Source organism: Colias croceus, chromosome 1 (assembly GCF_905220415.1).
Source record: "Colias croceus chromosome 1, ilColCroc2.1".
NCBI lineage: Eukaryota > Metazoa > Arthropoda > Insecta > Lepidoptera > Pieridae > Colias > Colias croceus.
In genome coordinates this window covers 3,497,974-3,522,583 of record NC_059537.1, presented here as the reverse complement: position 1 = coordinate 3,522,583, position 24,610 = coordinate 3,497,974, and the positions used below count along the sequence as shown (strand labels likewise).

General features: G+C 34.2%; 4 protein-coding genes across 6 annotated transcripts; 1 reads left to right on the top strand and 3 right to left on the bottom strand.

The window, feature by feature from the left end:
- Positions 1-1,267: 1,267 nt before the first annotated feature.
- LOC123702112 (elongation factor 1-alpha) lies at positions 1,268-3,628 on the bottom strand. 2 transcript variants are annotated; one of them, XM_045649798.1, is made up of 2 exons: positions 3,518-3,628; positions 1,268-2,898 (listed from the first exon to the last, which is right to left on the bottom strand). In XM_045649798.1, exon 2 carries the CDS (start codon positions 2,885-2,887, stop codon positions 1,496-1,498), a length of 1,392 nt encoding a protein of 463 aa, XP_045505754.1. In that variant the 5' UTR covers positions 2,888-2,898; positions 3,518-3,628; the 3' UTR covers positions 1,268-1,495. The 2 variants fall into 2 exon arrangements, with proteins under 2 accessions (XP_045505754.1, XP_045505826.1); XM_045649870.1 differs by having other exon boundaries at positions 3,439-3,570.
- A 3,109-nt stretch (positions 3,629-6,737) lies between these two features.
- LOC123706370 (FERM domain-containing protein 5) lies at positions 6,738-15,249 on the top strand. The gene is made up of 12 exons (XM_045655659.1): positions 6,738-7,049; positions 7,196-7,300; positions 7,491-7,533; positions 7,636-7,812; positions 8,382-8,482; positions 9,085-9,225; positions 10,653-10,805; positions 10,989-11,077; positions 11,755-11,890; positions 12,273-12,354; positions 12,796-12,984; positions 13,184-15,249. Exons 1-12 carry the CDS (start codon positions 6,960-6,962, stop codon positions 13,519-13,521), a joined length of 1,644 nt encoding a protein of 547 aa, XP_045511615.1. The 5' UTR covers positions 6,738-6,959; the 3' UTR covers positions 13,522-15,249.
- A 2,521-nt stretch (positions 15,250-17,770) lies between these two features.
- LOC123706456 (STE20/SPS1-related proline-alanine-rich protein kinase) lies at positions 17,771-20,599 on the bottom strand. Its single transcript, XM_045655781.1, has one exon. The coding sequence runs from the start codon at positions 20,597-20,599 to the stop codon at positions 19,130-19,132; it is 1,470 nt and encodes a 489-aa protein (XP_045511737.1). The 3' UTR covers positions 17,771-19,129.
- An 84-nt stretch (positions 20,600-20,683) lies between these two features.
- LOC123690760 (acyl-coenzyme A diphosphatase NUDT19) lies at positions 20,684-23,579 on the bottom strand. Of its 2 annotated transcripts, none has more exons than XM_045634881.1 (5): positions 23,226-23,579; positions 22,919-23,063; positions 22,134-22,331; positions 21,008-21,215; positions 20,684-20,901 (listed from the first exon to the last, which is right to left on the bottom strand). In XM_045634881.1, the coding sequence occupies exons 1-5, from the start codon at positions 23,534-23,536 to the stop codon at positions 20,684-20,686; spliced, it is 1,080 nt and encodes a 359-aa protein (XP_045490837.1). In that variant the 5' UTR covers positions 23,537-23,579. The 2 variants fall into 2 exon arrangements, with proteins under 2 accessions (XP_045490837.1, XP_045490913.1); XM_045634957.1 differs by having other exon boundaries at positions 22,919-22,997.
- Positions 23,580-24,610: the final 1,031 nt, after the last annotated feature.

Genomic DNA, 24,610 nt, shown 5'->3' with positions numbered 1-24,610 from the left:
TACCTACCTACCTATAATGTGAAATGTCCTCGAAAAGATGGAGTCAGGGAGGAATGAACTCTGTTTGGCAGGCTTTATTTAATGATGGCTTTGAGAGTTCAATGCCGTTAGAGACTAGTGAAAGCGATTTCTTTGGGTGGGCAATTGGCAATCAAATATCGACTTTGTAATGATTAGTACCTACCTAATATTATATTATTATCTACTTACTCTGTCATATAGATTATCGATTAGGGTTAGATTGACAAAGGTCTTGAGAGTTTGTCGTAAAAAATTATCAATCGCATTCGCGACGTTCAAAAACGCGGTGATAACTTGTGTGGTGAAGCCGGCCTCCGTGCCGGCCGGCATGTCAGCTTCCTATAGATGGGTTTTTCTTTGAGATCAATACATCCAGTTGGTAGAAACTGGGTGTAGTTAAATTCCTAGGTAACACGACAATATACCTAATAGCATTAGAATTCGGAACACCGTACCTACACACAGAGCAAGTAATAACCTAGTTACTCGTAAAAATATTTTTCAATGCACTTTTAGATTGAATATTGCATTTATAAGATATTTACCTAATTCCCACTAGCTTTCCGCCCGCATTTTGAAATAAAAACCCGTATGGTTCCCGTGGGATTTAATTGAAAACTTTAAATACCTACCTACAATACTTGCTCTGACGTTAGGTACCTACCTAGGGACATATTACCTGCTATATCATTATACCAACAGTTTACACGTCATGTTCTAGTTTGCAACTTTTACAAAAAATATTTCATAACACAGGTGAATGACCTATTTATATATTTTCTGGTTATTGGCGTTTTTCCAAAACCATTTAAGTGTAATAATTATTAATGTTGGATTTATAGATATGTACTATTTTTTTTGTTTTGATTTTAAGTTAAGGGCTGAAGGGCAAGTTATTAAAAATGTTTCTATCTCCCCCGAAAGGTACCTACCTTTCGGGGATGTTGATCTATAGATAGGTAGGTACCTACTTATAGCTTTATTTGAAATTGGTACAAATGTTAGGTACATTTTCAACGAAAAATTACATAGAAACTTACTAGAGCCAGTGCAAGAGTGGCTAGAAATCATTAACATAATTATATTAGTTGTCATTTAATTTACAAAAATTATTAAATTAAAAATATACATATGGAATCTACTGATTTTAAAATACCAATTAAATAACTGATTGGAAAACAATAGTGACATTCTGAATCCAATGTAGAGGAATTTATAAAAGGAATGCACAATGAAAATACAATAATATTTTTGAGGCTACTTTATTCTATGAATTTACATTAGTTGGAAGTCGTAACAAAATATCTCAGATATATGTATAATAAACCTTATAAATTATAAAATAATGTTACAGTATAAGCCTTGTAAAAAATATAGAAAAGGAATGAGTCGGTAGCCTTTCTTTCCTTCGGAACACCTTGCGGTGTATGAAGTATCGCAACTGGATAAAGAATTGTGCTGTTAACAATGATAGCTACTTCTTGCCCTTGGTGGCCTTCTCGGCAGCCTTGGTGACCTTGCCACCACCAGCTTCCTTGTAGTTGACAGCCTTGATGACTCCTACGGCCACGGTTTGTCTCATGTCACGGACAGCGAAACGACCAAGAGGAGGGAACTCCTGGAAGGACTCCACACACAGAGGCTTGGAGGGCACGAGGTTGACGATAGCGGCATCACCAGACTTGATGGATTTAGGGTTGTCTTCAGTGGATTTACCAGTACGACGGTCAACCTTTTCTTTGATTTCTGCGAATTTGCAGGCAATATGGGCTGTGTGGCAATCGAGTACAGGTGTGTATCCATTGGAGATCTGACCAGGGTGGTTCAATACAATAACTTGTGCGGTGAAGTCGGCAGCTCCCTTGGGTGGGTTGTTCTTTGAGTCACCAGCAACATAACCACGACGCAATTCCTTAACGGACACGTTCTTGACGTTGAAACCTACATTGTCACCGGGCACAGCCTCTTGGAGAGCTTCGTGGTGCATCTCCACGGACTTAACTTCAGTGGTGATGTTAGCGGGAGCGAAGACAACAATTGTACCTGGCTTAAGGACACCAGTTTCAACACGGCCCACGGGCACTGTTCCGATACCACCAATTTTGTATACGTCCTGCAGGGGCAGACGGAGGGGCTTGTCTGTGGGACGAGCAGGGGGCAGGATGGCGTCGAGAGCCTCAATCAGGCATTTGCCCTCAGCCTTGCCCTCCTTACGCTCAACCAACCATCCCTTGAACCAGGGCATCTTGGTGGATGGCTCCAGCATGTTGTCTCCATGCCATCCAGAAATGGGCACGAAAGCGACAGCAGCTGGGTTGTAACCGATCTTCTTGATGTATGAAGATACTTCTTTCTTGATTTCCTCGAAACGAGACTCGCTGTAGGGAGGCTCAGTGGAGTCCATTTTGTTGACACCCACAATCAGCTGCTTGACACCAAGTGTGAAGGCGAGAAGGGCGTGCTCACGGGTCTGTCCGTTCTTTGAGATACCAGCTTCGAACTCACCGGTACCGGCGGCGACGATGAGTACGGCGCAATCGGCCTGTGAGGTTCCTGTGATCATGTTCTTGATGAAATCTCTGTGTCCGGGAGCGTCGATGATGGTGACGTAGTATTTGCTGGTCTCGAACTTCCACAGAGCGATGTCGATGGTGATACCACGTTCACGCTCAGCCTTCAGTTTGTCCAACACCCAGGCGTATTTGAAGGAACCCTTACCCATTTCCTGGGCCTCCTTCTCGAACTTCTCGATGGTACGTTTGTCGATACCACCACATTTGTAAATCAAGTGACCGGTGGTGGTGGACTTGCCGGAGTCGACGTGTCCAATGACGACAATGTTAATGTGAATCTTTTCCTTGCCCATTTTTGGTTTGTCTGAAATTGAAAAAAAATCAAATTGAACTTATTTATTTAAAAACAATTAAGTACTTGTGATGGACCTTAGCAAGGTCGGACTCGTGAATGAATACGCGGCGATCAATATGGCGGCCGCATGGCCGCCTCGCCCTATCTTGACATTTTAACAATGGACGTCAGCCATTACGATGAAAAATGAAATATGAAAAAACGTAAAAATTATTGTCTTAACTTATTACTTCAGTTATCATGCATAAATTTCAATCATACTTCTATTGAGAACTGGAAAAACAAGGTGATTCACAACCACGTGGTGACATGTGCCGGTCACTTTTCGGACGCGTAAGCACACACAATTTTGAAATTAGAATGCAGATTAATTTAATTAAAACAAATGCAGATCTAAAAACGATTATAGAAATACTAGTTAAGCTAACATATCAATTAGAATCTGATCAACTATACCAATTACACCATAATATCAAATCACAATGGAAACACAAAATAATTTCAAATTGTAACCTATTCTACATCAAAACATAAAAAATTATTACTAACACTTAAATACTTAAGGTGATTTGAAATATAATCACTTGAGAGATTTTCACTGCACTTAACTATTTTTCCCGACACTCACCACGGATAGCGTGTATTATCCGAGAAAGACTCCAACAGAATGGACGAGAAATGGATTTTCACTCGGCTGGAAGGAGAGGAAAGGAGTCATTTCCGGATACGTGTGTTGTCATACATAAATTTTTAATTACCCATACCATAATTGAGACTAAGAACAGAATAATAAAGATCGTACTGTTAGTAGTATTTTAAAATAATTCAATGAACTAATAATTTAATAACTTAAACTGTCTTAAATTTTCAGAAATAAGGAATCATATCAGATAATTTCGAATAGGAAATTCAACAAAACTTTATTGTTGAAAAACACGTTAATGTATAATAAGTATGCTTGATCTTATACTTATTAGATTTTACGAATTAATGGTACTTATGTGATTCCAATCATAGAAATTATTAATTAAATATAGAGAAACAAATACAAATACTTGTAAAAGAAAAAAATAAATAAATAAATAACACATGTCGAGATTTTTCTGACGACTTTTTTTTTAAATTCATATTATGGACTAGCTGCGCTCCTCGGTTTTACCTACTTGGCTTCGCTTCTGTTGGTCTTACCGTGATGATATAATATAGCCTTCCTCAATAAATGGGCTATCCAACACTGATAGAATTTTTCAAATCGGACCAAAGTAGTTCTTCAGATTAGCGTGTTCAAACAAACAAACTCTTCAGCTTTATAATATTAGTAAATATACTTAGTATATAACAAAAAAAAAAACATTATACGAGAAAATGCTGAAGCTTAATTTTTAATTTCAAACAACTATTATTTAACTATACAGAAGAATGTAGCTCTCGGTGTTTTGAAAATGAAAATGCTTGACTCAAGATAATGTGAATAGCTATAAATAAATTCTACATCCACGAGACTTTCGGACAATTTTACCGGCCCGACAGATGTGCCGGTCCAGCGCAGCGTCGTGAAAACGCTAAGCTTTGAACTGAAAATGATGATAAGTTGTTTTTATCTGATAGTCAGTTTGTCTTTTTGTAACATGTCACGTAAAACCATTGCTATATTTTGAAAAGATATACCAATGTGAGATTCAACTTACAGGCTAGGTACTTTTTGTTTGAAAAAATATGTTTTAGGGGTGGGTATTCATTTCCATACCGGGGTGTGCATGTTACCGGGAGGGTAATAAAATTGAATCCGGATAATAATATGTAATTCATGCCATACTAGCGGACAACCCTGGATTCGCCCGTGGTATATGTTTACGTTTCCTCTCCATAAGAACCATCCTCGAACTTCATGGAATGAAAAAGTAATAAGACAGCCGTACTTGAGTTAAGAGCTTACCAACACATTTTTCGATTCATTTTAATATACTAAGAAGATAGCTACCTACTTACGAATAATTTATCTTTACATTTTTATTAATTATTAAATCCAATAAAAATTAAATCTACTCAATATTCGGGCTATTCTCAAATAGCAACATTACTGTAATGTGGTCTCACATCCTTTCTTTTCGTTTAGTAGTTTAATGTTGTGCTTTAAAGTTGCTATAATAAAAAATACAGAGAAGATTTTATTTACTCCCTGATAAAGAAAATATACCTGTATTTCAGATTTGATGACATTATAAATGGAATAGTATTTCGTTACACATATAAAGTTATTTATTGATTAGCTTAATTTATTATAACTACATAGTGTATCGCAAAGTCGCTTCCCGTGTCATACAGAAAAGTATGTAATATGTATTCATAAATCTTTAGAACTACATAACTGATTTTGATGCTGTTTTTTTAATAGATAGAGTTATTAAAAAGAAAGGTTTTAGTTTATAATTTATTAGGTTTTAGAGAAAGCGGGCGAATACACGGGCCGAAAGCTAGTACTTTAAAATATCTTGAGGTAAAAATGATTGAACATATTATTACCTATTTAATTCATAATAGAAGTTATAATAATATGCAACCAGTGTAAAACTAGTGTTTTTATAATAATAAGCAATTAAGGTTTTAGGCAAATAAAGCATTATAATAAATTATGGAACAACCTATTTCAACTTAAGATGATGGAAAAATTAATTTATTTACCTACTAACTAAATATTAAAAACTCTTCAAACCAAATAATGTTAAAAATAGGTCTTACAATCGTTTTTCTATAACACATTATCCGTAAAATATTAAATACTAGCTGTGCCGCGCGGTTTCGCCCGCGTGGCTCCGCTCCTGTTGGTCTTAGCGTGATAATATATAGCCTACATTACTCGTGGATAAAGCTTTCGAATGGTGAAAGAATTTTTAAAATCAGTCCAGTAGTTTATGAGCCTATTCATTAGAATCAAACAAACAAAGTTTTCCTCTTTATAATATTAAATTTTATTATTCGAACCAAAGTAACATCTGAAGATGTTTTATTAATCGTTGTTTATGAGCTGTGTTTATGAGAGACGAATTTTAGATAAGACTTAGATAAGAAAACAGCTTCATTGGTTGACATTTGCAATCATTAAATAATAATTTTGAATTTAACCAAGAAAAATAACAAACATAATATTCTTCTTAGATGATTCTTTTTGAGGAAAAATTTTAAAGTAAGAAGAACACATATTTTATGAAAGAACGTCTTAAAAATTTTTCGGTGCTTAAGAAATTATTTTTTGCCTTTATTATTAATTGTTTTACTTCTAATACATATGTACTACAAGAAATCCACAATAAAAATGTTCTATGTCTAAGGCCGCCTATCCACCTGCGTCCTGCAAGTAGACTCGCAAGTTGCTGTCAGACAGACTGTCGGACATTTCTCGCGGAAGTTTTCTTGCAGGTGGAAACGCGGCCTAAGAGCAAATATTAGAGGTAAGATATAAAAGCAAGAGAAATGAAAAATTTATTTAATCATTATTTGTGTCGATTTGGAGACTGAAATAACAAGTTTTAATTTTTAGCTAGATCGATTTCCAGTTTTAGCGAGAGAATTTTTGAAAATAATTAAATGAGGTTCTATTTCTTAAAATAAAGGAATGTTTCCTTTCAGCAAAATTTGCTATGTACAGTATTTTCCTTGTATTTTCAGTACTTTTCATCCAAGTTTCCTCCCATTGAAAATTTCCACCACATGACGTACCTATATTCACAGTGTTTATTCATTTTAATAATTGATGTGATCTGTATGTAATTTCAATATTTTAAATATCTGTGGAATGTACTGATGTAATATTGACATTTGAATTTTGACAGATTAAAAAAATAAATTAATGAAGCGAAATGTAAAAATGGTAAATGAAAATCTAATTCTAAGAAAATAAATATGTAATATATGATTAATCTAGCAAGTAATATTATATCGAGTGACACACATTTAATTATTGGTTTAATAGTTTCGTCTCTGCTCGTGAATTTATGAGGGTTATTTTAGTTGTTATTTAATTATGTCCTTTTAATAATATTGACTGCAAAGCTTTATAGTTCGAAATCAGTATGTTTAAAAGCCGGGGAGATAGTAACATAGTTTATAAATGTACTGTGAGATTATTAGAAGATACAGAAATATTAGAGTGTGAATTTCATGTAAGTGTACTTTGACTACTTATTTTAGATATTTGCGTAATTATTGTGTAGAATAATACTTCAATGGATTTAATACGGTTCTTAGCTACTTTAACAGTGAATTCCGTGCAAACGGTATATTATTTAACTGTGACTTAATTTTTTAGCCTAGCTATAAAGGCAAATTTCTCTTGGAACATGTCTGCCAGCAACTAAATCTGTCTGAAACGGATTATTTTGGGCTACGATATGTAGACGCTAATGGTCAACGGGTAAGTCAATTTTTGTAAAAATGCATATTAATTGTTAACTTAATGTTGTCTAATTGCCTATGAAAAAATTGCCTATATAAAAGGCCTATGCCAAAAGGCACACCAAACTTAGGGACCTCTTGTAACCCTATGTTTAGGAATAAAAGGCTATATTATAATGTTGTCTAATTATGATGTCTTCTTTTTACAGCATTGGCTCCACTTAGCTAAATTAATACTGAAACAAGTTAAAGGTGGGTTCTATAATCTTAATTAGATAATTAATTTGAGATTAAAAATAGAAAGCTATTATGGAATTTGATTGTGTATTTTGAATGTTCTTGTTATTTTTCTAGATGCATCACCAATATTATTCAGTTTTCGTGTTAAATTCTACCCTCCAAATCCATTGCTACTTAAGGAAGATGTTACACGGTTCCAAATTTACTTGCAACTTAAACGAGATCTGCTTCATGGGAGACTTTATTGCACATCAAATGAAGCTGCTATGCTTGGAGCGCTAATAATACAAAGTGAGTTATTATTGAATTATTATTGTAATTGTGTTATACTCAATTATTGCAAATAGATTGAATAAAAAAAAAATAAACAAGGATTTATGCTTGATAAAGAAATATTTAACAATTTTACTGTTGATTCAAGTATCTGAACTTGTAGCAAGTACTTAAAAGGAAAAAAATTGAAAAGTATGAAAAGAATCATTAAAATTCATCATCCACCTACCTTTTTTTTTTTTTTTTATAGTGGGGAAATCTTCCAAAGATACCCACGGCCCCCGGTGAAGGAGCCGTGGGTTATGTCGGATTCTTACCGACTAAAACCCCACTGTGTTCCGTCAAGCCGCTTTAGTGATCAATGTCCATTGCACTATAACAGCTTGTTTAAATATACACTTAAAAGATTATAAAAATCCTTTGTCTGATTTAAATCTACTTTGTATTATAATTTATAATCACACAAGGGACACTCTTCAGTCTTTTGTTGAATACAAACATGAAATACAGTAATAGATACACATTACAGTAGTAGAAATTGTACAGTTTTTAATCATTTCAAATGTTTATATAATACATCTTTTCAGTTGAACTTGGTGATTACGATCCCAGTATACATGTCGGTAATTATGTGACTGAAATGCGACTACTGCTCAGACAAACTGATGCTATTGAAGCTAGGATACAGGTGAGGAATAAAGATATATTATCTATAAGCCCGGCCAAACACGGGCAGCTCGAGCAGTTAATGTCTGAGTGACATACACGGACTGCTCAAGCGGTTGGTTATTCACTGCTCGAGCTGTCTAAATGTTTGATATTATTGTATTGCATTAATGTGTATTGTATATTGTACAGAAACTGAAAAGAACTGATTGATTTTTATTATAGAAAATTTAATGCAATGGTTAGCTTATAGTTTTCCTGACCGCCCATTATATTGCATTTTCCACAGTTCTAAAAATTTTCAAACATCGAGATGATACATAAACCTGGCAAACCATGAGGTGTCATTTTGTAGATCCTCTCCAAGAGATTTGAAATGCTTTTATTATTCAGAATGCATCTGCTTTGCAGAGAATAATGCTATTCTAGATCATCAATTTTTTTTGGACTTCCGGCTTTACACAGAAACATTTCCACTATTGACAGGTTCATAGTAGTTGAAAGAATCAGAAAATAAATTTAAAATAAAGAGCTGTTGCCTTTCATCTCCAGTATTTTAAGTACCATCCCTCCAGGGCCCATTCATCATTTCCACCCTATATTATAAACTAAAAATATATTCAGGAGTTACATAGAGAGCCAGTGGAGGGAACGCCGGGAGGGACGGGCGGTGTTAAGGGCATGTCCACACAAGAGGCGGAGAGGACATTTCTCAAGATCGCTTGCCAACTCGACACATATGGCGTGGATCCACATCCAGTAAAGGTGAGATGCTCAAAGGTGAGAAGTTATAATTTGGAGGGTTTAAAGGTAAAAATGTTTAAGCGCAATACACATTGAGCCCGCCGGGCCGCCGACATATGTCGGCAACTTTTTGTCGGCGGTCTAGTTGGCGGCTTCACTTATTACAAGTCGGAAAATCGCCGGGCAACTGAGCGCAGGCGTACCCAAGCCGCCAACATGTCGGCGGGTCACGCGCGGGCGCATGTTGCCGACATGATTCTTTTCATACAGGCCGCCGGGTTGTGTCGCCGGGCTTTGTCGGCGGCCCGGCGGGCTCAATGTGTATTGCGCTTAAAAAAAAATGTAGGGATTGTTGAGATACCAAATAAGAATTCAAAATTTTATTATTAAGAGATTCAACTCTGTGTTCTTTCAGACGATCTGAAATTAGCTGAACTAATTTCGATGATATTTTCAGATAGTATTCAAGTTATGGAGATTCTACAAGTAATATTGCAACCTTATACATTGTAGTAAATTTAACGATTTTATAATATGTTATATGGTACAGTTAAGTAACATATTATCTTCTACAAATAGAAAGTTGTTTACTCCGAAATTTGTTGCATTTGCAGATTATACAGATGACCTATTGACATTAATTAAAAATGAAGATAGTATACGAAATTGTTTATTCATATTGATAAATGCTGTGTTATCTATTTGAACACTATTTAATTTTGCATGAAATATATAAAATGTTAATGTAATTAATGTTTCTTTGTTTGTCACCAGAAGTTAATAATGTCAACCCTATTTATCAATATTACATCATGCTGATGCTGAAGTTATGAAATTGAAGAAATGCACAAAGCATGTTTTTTATCCTGGAGAATACAGCATTTTAACATGCTTATAATATAAATAAGGTCGTATAAAAACGTTGTATCGTAACTACGTTAAAAAAAATACTACCAAATATGTAATTTTTTCCAAAATCTGTGAATCGAATTCAGGATATCTTGTTACGGTCTCCTAGGAACGTTTTCCTGTAGCTGTAATGGTTAAGCCATAAGGTAATTGCCCTTACCTGTCCAAAAATCCACCTTGTATAACTGTAATAAACATCTAGAAATATTGCCAAGTGGGGTGTCGCATCCAAATAAAACCGATACAGTAGAATAAATTCGATTGCTCTGTCGGGATCACGCGGGGTCGAGAGGTCTGGCGTCACCACGGTATGGCGAAAGACGCGGGTTCAAATCGTGTATGATTTTTAAGCTATTGCATAGCTTCTATCGCGGGCCTTGAGCGCGGGGACCGAATCGAGAAATTCCGTAACGAAAAACCTCACGCTCCCCACTCCGACGGCCTCGGAGGTGTGGCTTGAAGGCATGCTATGCAATAGCTTTACCGCGGCAGTCCCCGAGTGCCACACGTCTTTTTATATATTTGTATTGTCTTTTTAGGACCACAGAGGCAATCAACTGTACTTGGGGATCAATCATTGTGGTATTCTCACATTCCAAGGCAGTCGGAAGACGCACCACTTCAAGTGGTCCGAGGTGCATAAGATTAACTTCGAAGGGCGCATGTTCATTGTTCACCTTAACTATCCTGAGGTATTTTCAACAATTACACATAAGAAAAATTGTTTTGTGATGTTTTTTTTGTATATTTATTCAAATATGTACTATGAATATAATACTTTATATTTTTTGAATAAACGCATTTCTTCTATATTAAAATTAGTGAGATTAAATATAAATCTTTTTTAGACAATGTTTAACATTTTTATATTTCAGAAGAAGCACACAGTTGGATTTAAATGTCCAAGTGGCGCCGCGTGTCGACATGTGTGGTGTTGTGCGATAGAACAAATGTTGTTTTTTACGTAAGTGAAATAATATGTAATAATATTATGTTTATTTTGGGCAATGTGTAATTATTAGAGATGCAACGAATAGTTGTTTGGCCAGATACCGGATACCGGATGTTCGGCCTGACCACCAGCCGAATGTTCGGTATCCGGCCGCCGAATATTCGGCCGACGGCATTTTGAGTTTCGTAGGTGCGTGTCGCGCACCGGCACGCCGCCTGTGAAGTGCAGGTTTTGACTTGTTTCGTAGTGAACGTTCGCGCGGTCACAGTTCTTGGTAGAGACACTTTTATCGTGTCAGTGAAAAAAAATTTCGTTAAAAATAATAAACAGCTTCAACTGTCTTTATTTCGATTCTATTTATAAAATCTACCAATTTTACTATCCGGTATCCGGCCTGATAGTACATTACCATCCGGTATCCGGCCGGATAGTAAAAAAGGGCCGTATAAGCCGGATACCGGATAGGAACCGAATATTCGGTGCATCTCTAGTAATTATCATTTTTATTAACTTATTTTTTAAATTTGTCTAAATCTCATTTGAAAAAAGGAAATATATAGACAGTATAATTATATACCTACTCAAAGTTTATTGAACCTTCCAGTATGTTTTAAATTCAAAATCAATAATACCCTAAAAATATATATTTTTAATCTAGTAAAAAAAAATTGTTTATATTTTTATTTCAGTTTACCATCATCATCAGACGCGTGTGTATACTCGGGTGGGGGCTTGTTCTCTTGGGGTACAAAGTTCAAATACGTGGGTCGGACTGAAAGGGAGATATTGGAGAGGGACGGACTACTTGCTCCTAGGGTTTCGCAGGTATGTATATTGTAGGGTAATTAGAAAAAAAAATCATTTTATTTATGTTATATTTATAGATAGGATACATAATACATAGTGTAAACATATTTAGGAATACATATAGTTGTAATGATTAATAACGGAGTTATACATATACATCATTGTTTTCTCATTTTTTGTACTCAATATGCATGCATATTGAGTACAAAAAATGTTTCTGTAAATGTAAATGTTCCTGCTTCATTTTCTAAAGCTTATTTTTTAAAACTATGAATTTCACTATTGTACATCTCTAAAATTAAAAAAAAAAAAATCTAAATAATAAAATTATAATGTGTTAAAAATAATATTTTATATTGTTTAGTAAACTCATAGTTATTCTTGCTTATATTGCCAACAGGACGAGGGTTCAAGCACTGGAGGTAGGCGGAAAGCATCGAGTGTACCAGCTACGCCTTCCACACCGATGACTGGAGATTTCGGTTCGTATTTTATTTATAGATCCAAATGAATGAATGAATGAATAATAAATATATATTTATTTTTGATAAATAAAACTTTCATTCAAATTAACATCTTATTGCCTCGCAGTAACGTTCAAAATCCATTGTTATGCTCCAATACGCTCACCAGAAAAATCTGCCTAATAAACGTGTAGGTCGAGTTTTGCCTCGACTCGAGACAAATTTTGAGCATGATTGTGAGTATAAAAAGTGAAGTCCCGTTTCCCCAAGTGGGGCTAAAACTTAACCTCGAACATTTATTTATTCAGTTAGTTTTCTTTTAGAAGAAAATTTTAATCGTCATAATCATATCGGGCAGATGCATTATTTATTTATTTAATTTATGCAATTTATATTATGCAAACATTTGTTTCATTGATTATTGTGAGTCCAATAATACTTTCAATGTTCTTGTTACAGGTTACAGCAGCCTCCCGCGGTCTACACACAGCGCGCCGCTAGAAGAGAGCGGCGCGGGGGAGGGCGGGGGTGCGGGTGCGGGTGCGGGGGGCGCGGGGGACCTGTGCGAGGGGGGCTGCCTGCTCAGCGGGCCGGCAGTCGACATCGCGCTCGCGTGCGCGGACCACCTGCGGCGCGACGACAAGAGCGGTAAGGGATAATAATTGCAGTTCGTGGTACGGAATTGGTCGAGATAATACTTGTTTAAGACCATGTCCAAGCAATTAGTTGACGGTAAATCGACACAATATAAGCATTTAGATTTTTGCATAAATAACTATTACTGTAACGATCTATACGAAGGGGCCACTTACGAATAATTATTGCATAATAATATTTTTTTCCACAGTATGCGCGGAGTATACGCGCGACTCGTTCGAGCACTCATCAACCGAATCGGGTGCGACAACCCACGTGACGCACGTGTCGCACGCGTCGCAGCCGGCGGACGACTGGCGGCCGCCCGCATTACAACCCCCACCCAGACCTTTCAGCTTACTACGCGCTTTCGTTCCATCCTTCTTGTTCGTATGGCTCTCTCTCGCTCTAGCAATGCTGTTCATCTTCGAAACGGATTGGCCGCTATTCAGGCCGTTGAAACGGAAACCGGAAATTGTCTCGCTGAGGCATCACTATTACGCGCCGCTCAAGGAGTACCTGAAGAAAAAAGTGGTCGAGCTTTTTTGATTCGCATTAGCTTTGCGCGTGGGTGTTGTGCGCTATCTTGTTAAGTTTACGAGTGGGAGGTGAAAATTTTCGATTTTTAATTACCGGTTAATATTTATTTCTCCGATTATTATTTATTTAGCCGCTCAGGTTCGGTTGCCTGATCAGGAATTCAAATATATTTCACAAGAGGCTCACTATTATTTTTATTTCGAAAAAACCTAACATTAGGGTCGTTAGTTCGGCAAAAAACGGAATAATAACGTGCGTTTTGTGAAATATTTATATTGTTTTTAAGCAGAGCATTCATCGTCGTTTCTGATATGGTGGAGAATAATTTCTTGTTTTTCGTATAACTATAATAATATAGGATAATTGTAAGGCAAAATGATAAATAAAAATATTTCTTAACGATGAAAAATTGAGTAAAAATCGAGTGTTTCTACCTTTCACGGGCCCTATAGCTTATCAATATTTTTTATGCATTTATATTAATTGAACGTTAATTTTCGATGATCATAGTAAGAAGTAAGATTGTGCTCTACATTGCAGAAAAATCTCGAAATTACTTCCAATCATGATATTTGTACGTAAAGGTATGAAAAATATTGATAAGCCCATATAATTAGTTGGCCTAAGAGTGAATAGCGCCAATTAGTTGAAATCCCCTTAGTCAGCCGATAGTCGTGTCAATTCTGATGTGTCAAATTTTTCGACACGTTTTAGGGAAGTACCCGGATTGTATTTATATACGTTTTGTATATAGAACTAAAATTGCTTCGCATAAACTAAGGTTAATAATGCACCTTTTCTAGGTTATAGATAAACATTTTGTCACACGAAAGCTAATATATTTTTTATTTGGAAAAGGGCTTGACAAACTGGTGGGCATATTTATGATTTGCCAATTTTTGGTGAGAAAGTTAAAGCTATCTGTTTGATAAGACCTTGATGAATCTATTTATAGTATAATAATATGATTCATACGTATTAACATTGATAGATAACACTGCTTTTAATAACAATTTGATTGCAACTAGAGTGTGAAAGTTATATGAAAAGAACTCACCATTGGGATTATTGTACATTTAACAAAGGAAGACACTAATATGTACAGAGTAACAAGAAAATATGATGTAACTACAACTGTTAACAGCTCTTTTGTAAATACATGTTGTAAAAATTCGATTTGAATTTTTCTAGAATCACACAGAAATAAAAGCACACTTTATTTTGTATTAGATTTGTTAGAAAAATAAAGAAAACAAATAACCACATGTGAAAATATGATTAATAATAATTAAGAACTTTGAAATGAATAACGCTAATTTTGTTATGTTATAATTTTAAAGTATTTATGGACGCCTTTTAGCGAGTAATGCTTAATAACTCACGCACAAATATACATATATATATTATGTGAATAAGTTTATGTTTTTAACTTATTATAAATATTTATATTATCTGCTAACATTCCACTTTTAACCGCCTTTTTATTTATTTATAATTTAATTAAGTATTTAAGGTACCTGTTATTAATTTTATTAATAGTATTTATATAATCGTTTTATTTATTTACATTATTTATTAACATTTCATTCCAAGAAATAAATTTTAATTGCTCTCTCATACTTTGTATTGATTGAGCTACGTTGTTTTATTTTTGTCTGTAAAATTACTTTGATATTGACTTTTTGTTTCCTAAGAGATCTAATATATTAAATGATATGTTTATATATATGTACTACAATTGAAAATTTTGTATTATACCTACTAATTGAAAGCAATATAACTACGTAGTAAGATAAGGAGCAATTTAATTTGTTTGAATAACTGTTTATTTATTAACCGACTCCCAAAAACAAAAGGAAGGGGTTCTTTGTTCATCTGTATGTATTTGTTGTGTATTGTCTAATAATATTTTCGCAATTGTGAACCAATTTAATAAGTATTATATTGTTTAGTTCGAATGGGCACCGATGTGGTTAATAATAATTAATAATATTATTTTTAAGCTTTTGAGTGCAGCTTATGTTTTTCAAGTCGGTTTATTTTTTGTATGAAAACTACGAAACTTTCACTATGTACTTCAAATTAAGTAATCATAATTTAATTGAATTTTTATGATGTCAATTATTGTCTGTTGTTGCATTTAAATTATTAATTTTTAAATATGTTAGTACAAAATGTTAATATTAATTTTTATACGTTTATTTGTTGTTAATATATTTTGACAAAAATTGTATTCAATCCATTTAAATCACGATATTTTATAAGTTTCGACAAACTCTTTTTTATATTTTTCAAATATGTATTAGCATTTATAAGAAGCACGCATATTTTGAATTTTCACTACTGCCTTGTAGCGTTAGATTAAGTCTACACCTTGCCTAGTCACATGTAAATAATAAGTCGATTTAAGAATATTATGAAACCTGTTACAATCGTGAGTACTTATATGCTAACATTTTAGGAATTGGAAATCTACCTGTCCTTTCATAAATCGAATTGAAAATATAACATATACATATTTTCAATGTGTTATGATGAATGATATTATTAGTCTAAGATCCCAGAGCAGGATTAGTGCGTTCACAGTTTTTTTGCTATAAACCAAACTTTTATGTATATTTATAATTAAAAGAATATAAATCGACTAGGTTGCCAGTCAAAATTTGAACGCACTAATCCTGCGGTGGGATCTTATACTATATTGAAATACATTGACAAATAAACGCAACAAATCTGGGCATTCACTGAATTTAATAATGAAATCATATTATGGGACAACTTTGTTTTAATCTGAATGCTTAGTAAAAGAATAAATGATAAAACTAATGGATCTTTTCTAAAATACTCGTATGCTTTTGCTAATTCGATTAACAATTAATATTTATTTTTAAGGAAAGTACAAATTAATGTATGTGTCTTTTTAATGCCCTCAAGAATTCAATTACCTTATCCATTAGTACAAGTCTAAAATAGGCATTTAAATTATTTATTTGAAAATTATTTATTTGACATATTTTTTTGTTAGCCTTTTTTTAGAACGATGTTGTTAAAGTTATTTATACAAGCAGAGCATACATTTAAATTTGAATCCAAATTGATAATTCAAATGGAACTTTAAACTTCTAATGAGTACTTAATCAGATCATATAGTATTTTTTTTATTTTACCTACTAAAATTGTATCCAACAGTAACATAACAACAATTTTGATTTCATATTTGTTAGAAATTATATTTGAACTTTGCTCTTTAACTGTTAAAAAGTTCGTGAACAAGATAGATTGAAGATTAAAATATGTAAAAAAAAATTCTTTAAGATGTGAACCAAGTACATATTGTTTAGTACAAAAATTGTCACTTGTGTAAAATTCTAGTCATTCAAGGATGTGTTGTGAAAACGCAGCGCCCGTACAATCAGAGTAATTACTGTAAATTGAAGATGCGAGTAACAATTCAATATGTTAACTGCAAAGGTCAATCGAAAGGTTAGTATTGTTGTATAATGTATGTTGTTGTTACGTAATAGGGTCGAATTCGCGTTGTTCGAACGCGTTAGAAGTATTCTGTGTTGCCATAGCGTATTTATTTCATTCTGTGGACCAACATTAATTTTGTACCTGTAAAAACGTTATTTTTGTATTTATACTGCTTTTACAACTTTTACAGCTCCAGTATTTAGGATTAAGCCTGTTGTATTTTATAGAATTGCTTGTATTTTTTGGATGTACGTGAAATGGATAAAAATTGTCTTTATAAATCACTAACGTTTCGCTCCATTGCACTATCCGGAATGCGTCCATTTTGCATTTTTTTAATGTAGACGATTACATTTTTCCAGTTTTGTTTGTTCATATGGCATTTAGAATAAGGAAAAGCAAAGTACGAATAAGAAGATCCTCCATTCCTATACGAATTCATTTTAATGAGAATGGTAACAATTTAAATTATCCACTGAACGTGTTAATAAGACATAGTAAAACTAGTTAGGTATTTCCGTGTGTGATGTAAGAATATTTTAGAAGTCGAAACCGTTTTTGTTGGAATGAATTCGTTTTTCAAATGAAGGAAATGCTTTATAAATTCGTCTCTAACAACTACGAAATATATGGAGTAATTAATGTATTGTGTACTGGCTTTGAAATTCGGATAATTGGTTTGTATAATTGGCGTGTATCTAATATAAGCACAAATTGTATGTAATTAAAAATATAGTCAATATAAATTTTGAAAAATAGAAGTCTCAATAAAACATCCTGCCGATTCTGTTCCATGTTTTTATTATTTAAAAAATAATTCCAAAATAAGCAACAAACAAATACAATAACAACGTAAAAATTATTTGAATGAATATATCCGTCTGATTGAACACTGCAATGATCTTGTAATATATAATATAAAAATATAATGAAGTGTTAGGCACCAAGATTAAATGATTTGTTATCATATTTAGACAAACTAAATATGGCACGTATGGGGTTTCGTCATTGAAATTTCACCTATATACAAAACGAAATATTTAATTTATTTATATGATGATTAAATGTCAGTACCTAAAAGGTTATGATAAGTTATGCTTATTATTAACTTATACTTTGTCGCGGGATTATTGCAAAATTCTAAATCATTGATATTGCAGGGAGCATTTAAATAATACAATTATAAAAATGCAGCTTTAGTACGATTACTTTGTTCGCTCCTCTTGCGCTTTTTTATTAATTGCCTATCTCTACTTTTAATCTGTATTAAAAATCAATTGATTTTTCTTAGGCCTAATGTTTCACCAATATTTTACAATAATCCCATGACAACTTTATATACAATGCATTACAATGAAAAGCGATCCTTATAATAATGTGAATGAAGATTGACTTTTGGATATGTCTTTTTTTAATTTATCATAACTTGACACAGGCTGACAACAACGAAATTATATTAAATGTAACCCCTTATGTCGATTTTCATGTTAGTTCGTAACATTTTATTAATCTGAGCCTTATTTTTGTTTTAGTTCCATAGATTACTTTTTTATATAATACCTAAATACACGTTTAAAGTTACATATTAAAATAGTTTTAAATAAATTAATCAATCATAGATTATATCTCCATTTTAGGGATGATTTTGAGCGATACATTTATACAAACAATAAAATCAATTACAGTGTTTCATATCCACTTCAGCGAAATAAACACGAAAGAATATAATATAATATGTAAAATCGTATAAATTCATCATTCTTATCAATAATTACTTCGCTTGAGCTATAAACGACATAAACTAAAGGATTCCATTTTACCCATAAATACGTAGGTACACAGAACACAGCGTAATAAGTAATAACATAGTAATAATATAGCGCTTAAGATTAAACGACTACGAACTAAAATGGCGCGCAACGTTGCACCTATTCATATACCATATACACGCGATACAACAGTGATTAAGATAATTTGGAAGCCAACTCGCGACTTAGTAACGATTACCTTTTGTGCTCTCACGCTTCGTCAACAAGTAAATAGCAAAAGTGCTCGACGCGGGTTAAACGCACTGTGGAAAGTTTTAATATAAAATACTCGAGTTCACAACATTATTGTCCATAGGGGAGGTAGAAAGATGGATTCAGTCGACGATGGAAATCTGTGCGAAGCCAATGAGGCCCTTCTCGTCGGCGGGTTCGGTCGGGTCGGCGGAGTCCAGGCGGAAGGTCAGCGTGCGCGGCGCCGGAGACCCGCTCGGGAATATGTGCGCGTCCACCAGGATCTGCAGTTGCTGTGCGATCGTCGCCGAGTCCTTGGCGGCCACCAGACCGGCGCCAACCAGCTCTGTGGCTATGCCATCAGCGGAATCCTTGCCAGGAGCGAACTCAAAGCGAATGTCATTGAGTTCTTTGCGTGCATTCCTCATTCTTAGGACGAGATTAATTAGGGGAGCTTCCTCCGCTTCCACTGAGCCGATAGTGAAACCGGCGCGCGATTCACTGTCACTTTCGCTGTCGGATGAATCGGCCCGCAGCAACTGGTTCATCGGGCGGTCGCTGCCGGTTTCGCCGTCTTCATCGTCATCGTCCTCTTCGCTTTCCCAAACCCATTCGCCGGTTTCCATGCGATGTAATCGTCCTGATGTGCCCGGCTGCCTTTTACTGGCCTTGTGGACGCGAGTCTCCATACTGGGCCCGATCGTGACGAGCGTTTGTACGAGATATTTGCGATCTTTCGCCTTTTTAAAGAATGAATGCTTTAACAGCTCTGGGGCAGATGGCCTCTTTGTTGGATCTTTTTGAAGGCATTCTGAAATCATCTTCCGGAAAGTTTTTCCGTATGCTTTATATTGATCTTTTTCTTCTGCCCCGGTGTCCAAGGTGGGCGGATCGTTCTGCAAAGTGAGCATCAAAACTTTCATTGGAGGATACTTGTGGTATGGGGCTGTGCCTGTCGCCATTTCTATCGCTGTAATACCGAACGACCAGATGTCAGCTTTGAAATCATATCCATGATTTTGCTCCATCACTTCAGGTGCCATCCAGCAAGGTGTCCCCACAAAAGTATGGCGGACTTTCTGTCGCGAAATATCTCTTCCAGTGGCCAGCCATGCGGAAACTCCAAAATCAGCGATTTGTACTATTCCGTCATCGCCCAGGAGAATATTACCAGCTTTGATGTCTCGATGGATTTGTCCATTTTGGTGGAAATATTCGAGACCCTTCAGCACCTCCTTTAGAACGGTGGCTATAGTAGCTTCATCAAAAACTCCATGCTTGCAGTTTGAGATCCTCATTTTATGCTTGATGATGTCAAGTAAGCTGCCGCCTTCCAAGAGTCTCAAAACGAGCCACAGTTCCTCCCTCACGACGAAACTTGTATAGTACGTTACGACATTCTCATGGTTGCAGCTGGACATAGCCTGGATTTCTTTGAGAAGTTCATCCATAGACGTGTTCCATTTTTCGAGGTTGATACGTTTAATTGCGCATTTTTCGGAACGCGGGCGGCAGTAAGCAGCGTGTACGACCGCTGTAGCCCCCACGCCGATAACCTCCAGTAATTCATAGTCATCTTGACTGTTTGGCCACATGTGACCTGAACCTGCCATTTTTATTCAAAAATGCTACTGTGTATATCTATAATATTTCACAATCTGTACTGCTAATAAGGCTGAGAGCTAAGGCAATAGTATTTAGTTTTTATTTGAAAATTTAATATTCACTTCTTTAATCTGATTTCCCATATTGATGTGGTTTCTTGGTTGAAAATTGTGTGTAACAAGGTATCTTTTGGACCCAATAGCTTCAAAACGATGAAGAGCTTTGGTTGTGTCGCGAAGTTCAATTATTGTCTTGTCTTTTCTTATAATTTTTCCATTATAATCTACATTTGTTGGGTATTGATGATCACCTGAAAATAAAATGTGTTTTTATAACATGTGTTTGATACTCATACATTTTAATTATAACTGGATATTTACAATTTAAATTAAATATATTGGATGGCATGTTTTTACCTGGTAGGAGATAAATCCAGCCATCCTTAGTTTGTATAGGAATGGGGAAAAGAAGCTCATTACCCTGATTGGTTATATTTCTGGCAAAATTAACCAATTTATCTATATCCAAAAAGTGACTGAATCGGTTTAACTCATAACCTTGAGGTGGAGGTAGTTGTAGTTCCCCTTTGCTATTTCTATCCAATATATCTATAGGGCTTGCCCACTGAAATAAAAAAAATATGTTCATATTTTTTCTATCCCATAAAAAAGAAAAAATAAATTTTATCAATTCTAATTAAATATTTTTTTTTATTTCCTGGTAATATTTTTAAATACAAAAGATTTAAAAAAGATAGTGTACTATTGCATCCAGACAAATAGGTATGTTCATTTATCCCTGCATCAATAACTGTTTTTCTGTAGTTTAATATTTCTTGCTTATGCACAAACATGAAATAATAATCTACAATTACATTTCAAGTTATTTAAGAATGAAGTAAAATACAAAATGTTTTGTTTTCTTCTTTAGAGTCACGCACTTCAAAGAGTATGTTAAACATCTACATATATTGAGATAAGCATAAATTTCTGAGTAAATTGAATTTTAAATAACTTATCATTTTCAAATCAAAACTGGTTTTGTATAAAATAAACAAAATTTATATTTTTCTATGATTACTATCATAACAATTACACAATTCTTGAATGCCAAGATGTTTAGAGAAAACTTTTTCTACTTTGGAGTCAAAAGGAGTAGTAAATCTATACTAATATTATAAAGAGGAAAGGTTTGTATGTGTGTATGATTTTCACGCATAAACTACTGGACCGATTTTGATGAAATTTGGCACAATCTTTAGACCCTGAGAAAGAACATAGGCTACCCTTTTCTGCGAAAGATGTACCACCGGCGAAGCCGGAGCGTACCGCTAGTAGGAAATAATGCAATAATATACTAACATTACCTAGTCCAGAAAACAGTAAAAAAAAACTCATGAAATATTGTTACTGATGCTTGATAAGTGTACAAAGTTTGAATTAAATCCCTCTGTTTAAAGTGTGACAAGGGGTTAAACGAGTCAGTTACATACAAAAATAAAGATGTAGTTAATAAAAGCGTCTTAATATTTGAAACACTCACTTCAACTTTGACTACTTCGCTATTGCTACTAATATCAGTTATTTTATTTTCAACGGCCGTCACAAAGAACGCAGTATCAAAACGTTTTGGTAACGAGGCAGGGGAAAGCCAGTTACTCCAATAGTGTAAGGACCAAATATCTGGATAACAATTGTATGCCTTACATAGGTTCAATAACTCTGATGGATTTTCACTGATCTGTAAATATGAAGTGTATGTAAAAATGGTATTGTGATGAATAAAGGGTTTATAACACTTATTATATTAATTTTAATACAATTTTGAAAGTAAAGAATATAGTTAAAGATACATTTTATATACACAAATTTATAGAAAAATCCAACCTACAGTGTGGTATATTAATTCCAAAAGCTCTAACCAAATCCTATCATTAACATAGATTAAGCAAACTAGTTCTACATACTCTACAAAACACACATTAAAATTAATCTATGGTTTACAATGTCTTACTTGAACAATCAATTCATATTCCAGCAGATAGTTTCAAATATCACCTCGTCATTAGTCTCATAATAGCATATGACTGCAACTACTGACTAGACAAACTTTTTGCCGATAATCAAATGCTGCCAATGTTTTATAGGCAATAAAAAAGTAAAATAAGAGCAAGGTAAATGCAGAAGCAGCAAATAGCAGCTGCAGCTGCATAGTAGGTGAAGATAAAAATTATCAGCATATCAAAGATATTTATACTGATACATATCATGTGCAGTATATGTCTTTATGTCTTTTATGTTTATTTTATACATATTACTAACACTTACCTTTAATTGCCAATAATCAGTATCTATATCAGTGCGAACTGTACTCCAAGCAGCAGCTTTGTTATTTTTGTGATCTGAACTACAAATTAGTAACCCAAGCTCTTCAAATGTCTCTCGTATAGCACAAATTCGTAACGCTACGTGCCTAAATATAATAAAAAAGCAATAAAATTGATTTCAAGGTCGATTACAAATTGAACATTTATTATTAAACATTTGACAAAATTTGAATCAATCATTAAAAATGAGTAAATATTTCCATCACAAATGGGAAAAGTTCTTATGTTGACATAAGCGAGATAAATACCTTCGCACGGGATTGTTTTCAAATATGAGGTTTGTTGGTGCGTCAGGTCTGTGAAGCGCTTCAAAATCCCGTTGTGTATACCCAAAGGAGGTGAAAAGTGGTAGCCAGTGGTCATCGGCGTCGGCCTCCTCGGAGACACCACCCGGAAACACTACACTATTCGAGAAAGAAGCGTTATGCGTTCGAGTCTGCAACAAGATATCATAGTTACATCCATCCGCACTGTTTCTCGGTAACGCATCTAAATTTCGCTTAGCAAGCACTATAAGCGAAGCAGAATCACGCCAACATTTTTCGATTGCTCTTTTCATAATTATATCTATGTCAATAATATAGTTTCATTAAACTAGAATGATTTACCGCACTGGGGTTATAATACAAGGCCGAAACTTACGTAGTCGTGAGTACTTTACTACAAATATGTATTGTTCTTATCTATGAATAAGCAATCTTTAATAATTGTTTCTACAAAGCATTGGAATCGGAGGAAACTACAGAATATAAAAATAGAAATAAAAATTGACATTCACTTACACTACTGTCGTTTTCTAAGTCGTTTTACATTTATGAATGCGTTCAAGATAAAATAATTTTTATTTGGACGAACTTGGGACGAACTGAAGTTGACAGTATTGTCAGTTGTCACTGTCATTTCTCAGCGCAGTCCAACCACAAAGAAAAAGAACTAGATTTCCATAGTTTCGTAGTATCTTAGCTTTAAAAAATCGTATAAATTTTTTAATTGTTTAATAAGTATTTCTGTGTTTTATCATAAGTATAAATGGTCCATACTAAATATAAAATATCAATAGATTTTACAAGTAGATAGCTTTCAAATAAATTTCATTTTAGTAACACACTAACACGACATTCTTATAAAAAGGCAATCTATAGGTGAAATAAGAAGAGAATAAAAAGGCAATCTATAGGTAAAATTAGTATATCAAAAAACCAACTATTCTAAAATTATTTGTTTTCAACCGTTGCTAGCTCCCGTACCAAAATGTCTAATGTCTAAGTAAGTAGGTACGAGGACTTTTGCAGTAGGTATATAGGCATGTTCAGAAATGTGTTCAGAAACGATATGCTCCAGGGCTTGGGGAAATGGGAAAAGCGACTAGATTGTTGATACTAGTGAAGTTGAGCGCACATGTGGATTAGCATTGCCTGTATTTATGTGTTTTAGTTGTTATTCTATTTAGAAATTCATACACGTTTTGTAGTGTTATCATCTAACTTATGAAGACATTTATTATACTTACGAAAAGGAAAATTATAGGTACTAAACCACCTAATTTCCAATCTTAAACGAAAGCTAAAGGTACTTACTATTTTTACTGATAAGTCTGGTTTATTAATCTGTAACAATGAAAATCAATGTCTCT

What these genes read in the sequence shown, in the direction of transcription:
- LOC123702112 (XM_045649798.1), bottom strand. Translation starts at nt 2,887, where the DNA reads ATGGGCAAGGAAAAGATTCACATTAACATTGTCGTCATTGGACACGTC.
- LOC123706370 (XM_045655659.1), top strand. Translation starts at nt 6,960, where the DNA reads ATGTTTAAAAGCCGGGGAGATAGTAACATAGTTTATAAATGTACTGTG. An exon ending in TAGACGCTAATGGTCAACGG is followed by an intron (nt 7,301 to 7,490) that starts GTAAGTCAATTT and finishes TTCTTTTTACAG; the next exon opens with CATTGGCTCCACTTAGCTAA. An exon ending in GAACAAATGTTGTTTTTTAC is followed by an intron (nt 11,078 to 11,754) that starts GTAAGTGAAATA and finishes TTTTTATTTCAG; the next exon opens with TTTACCATCATCATCAGACG.
- LOC123706456 (XM_045655781.1), bottom strand. Translation starts at nt 20,599, where the DNA reads ATGGCAGGTTCAGGTCACATGTGGCCAAACAGTCAAGATGACTATGAA.
- LOC123690760 (XM_045634881.1), bottom strand. Translation starts at nt 23,536, where the DNA reads ATGAAAAGAGCAATCGAAAAATGTTGGCGTGATTCTGCTTCGCTTATA. An exon ending in CTGATTATTGGCAATTAAAG is followed by an intron (nt 22,332 to 22,918) that starts GTAAGTGTTAGT and finishes TCATATTTACAG; the next exon opens with ATCAGTGAAAATCCATCAGA. An exon ending in GCGAAGTAGTCAAAGTTGAA is followed by an intron (nt 21,216 to 22,133) that starts GTGAGTGTTTCA and finishes TTTTTATTTCAG; the next exon opens with TGGGCAAGCCCTATAGATAT.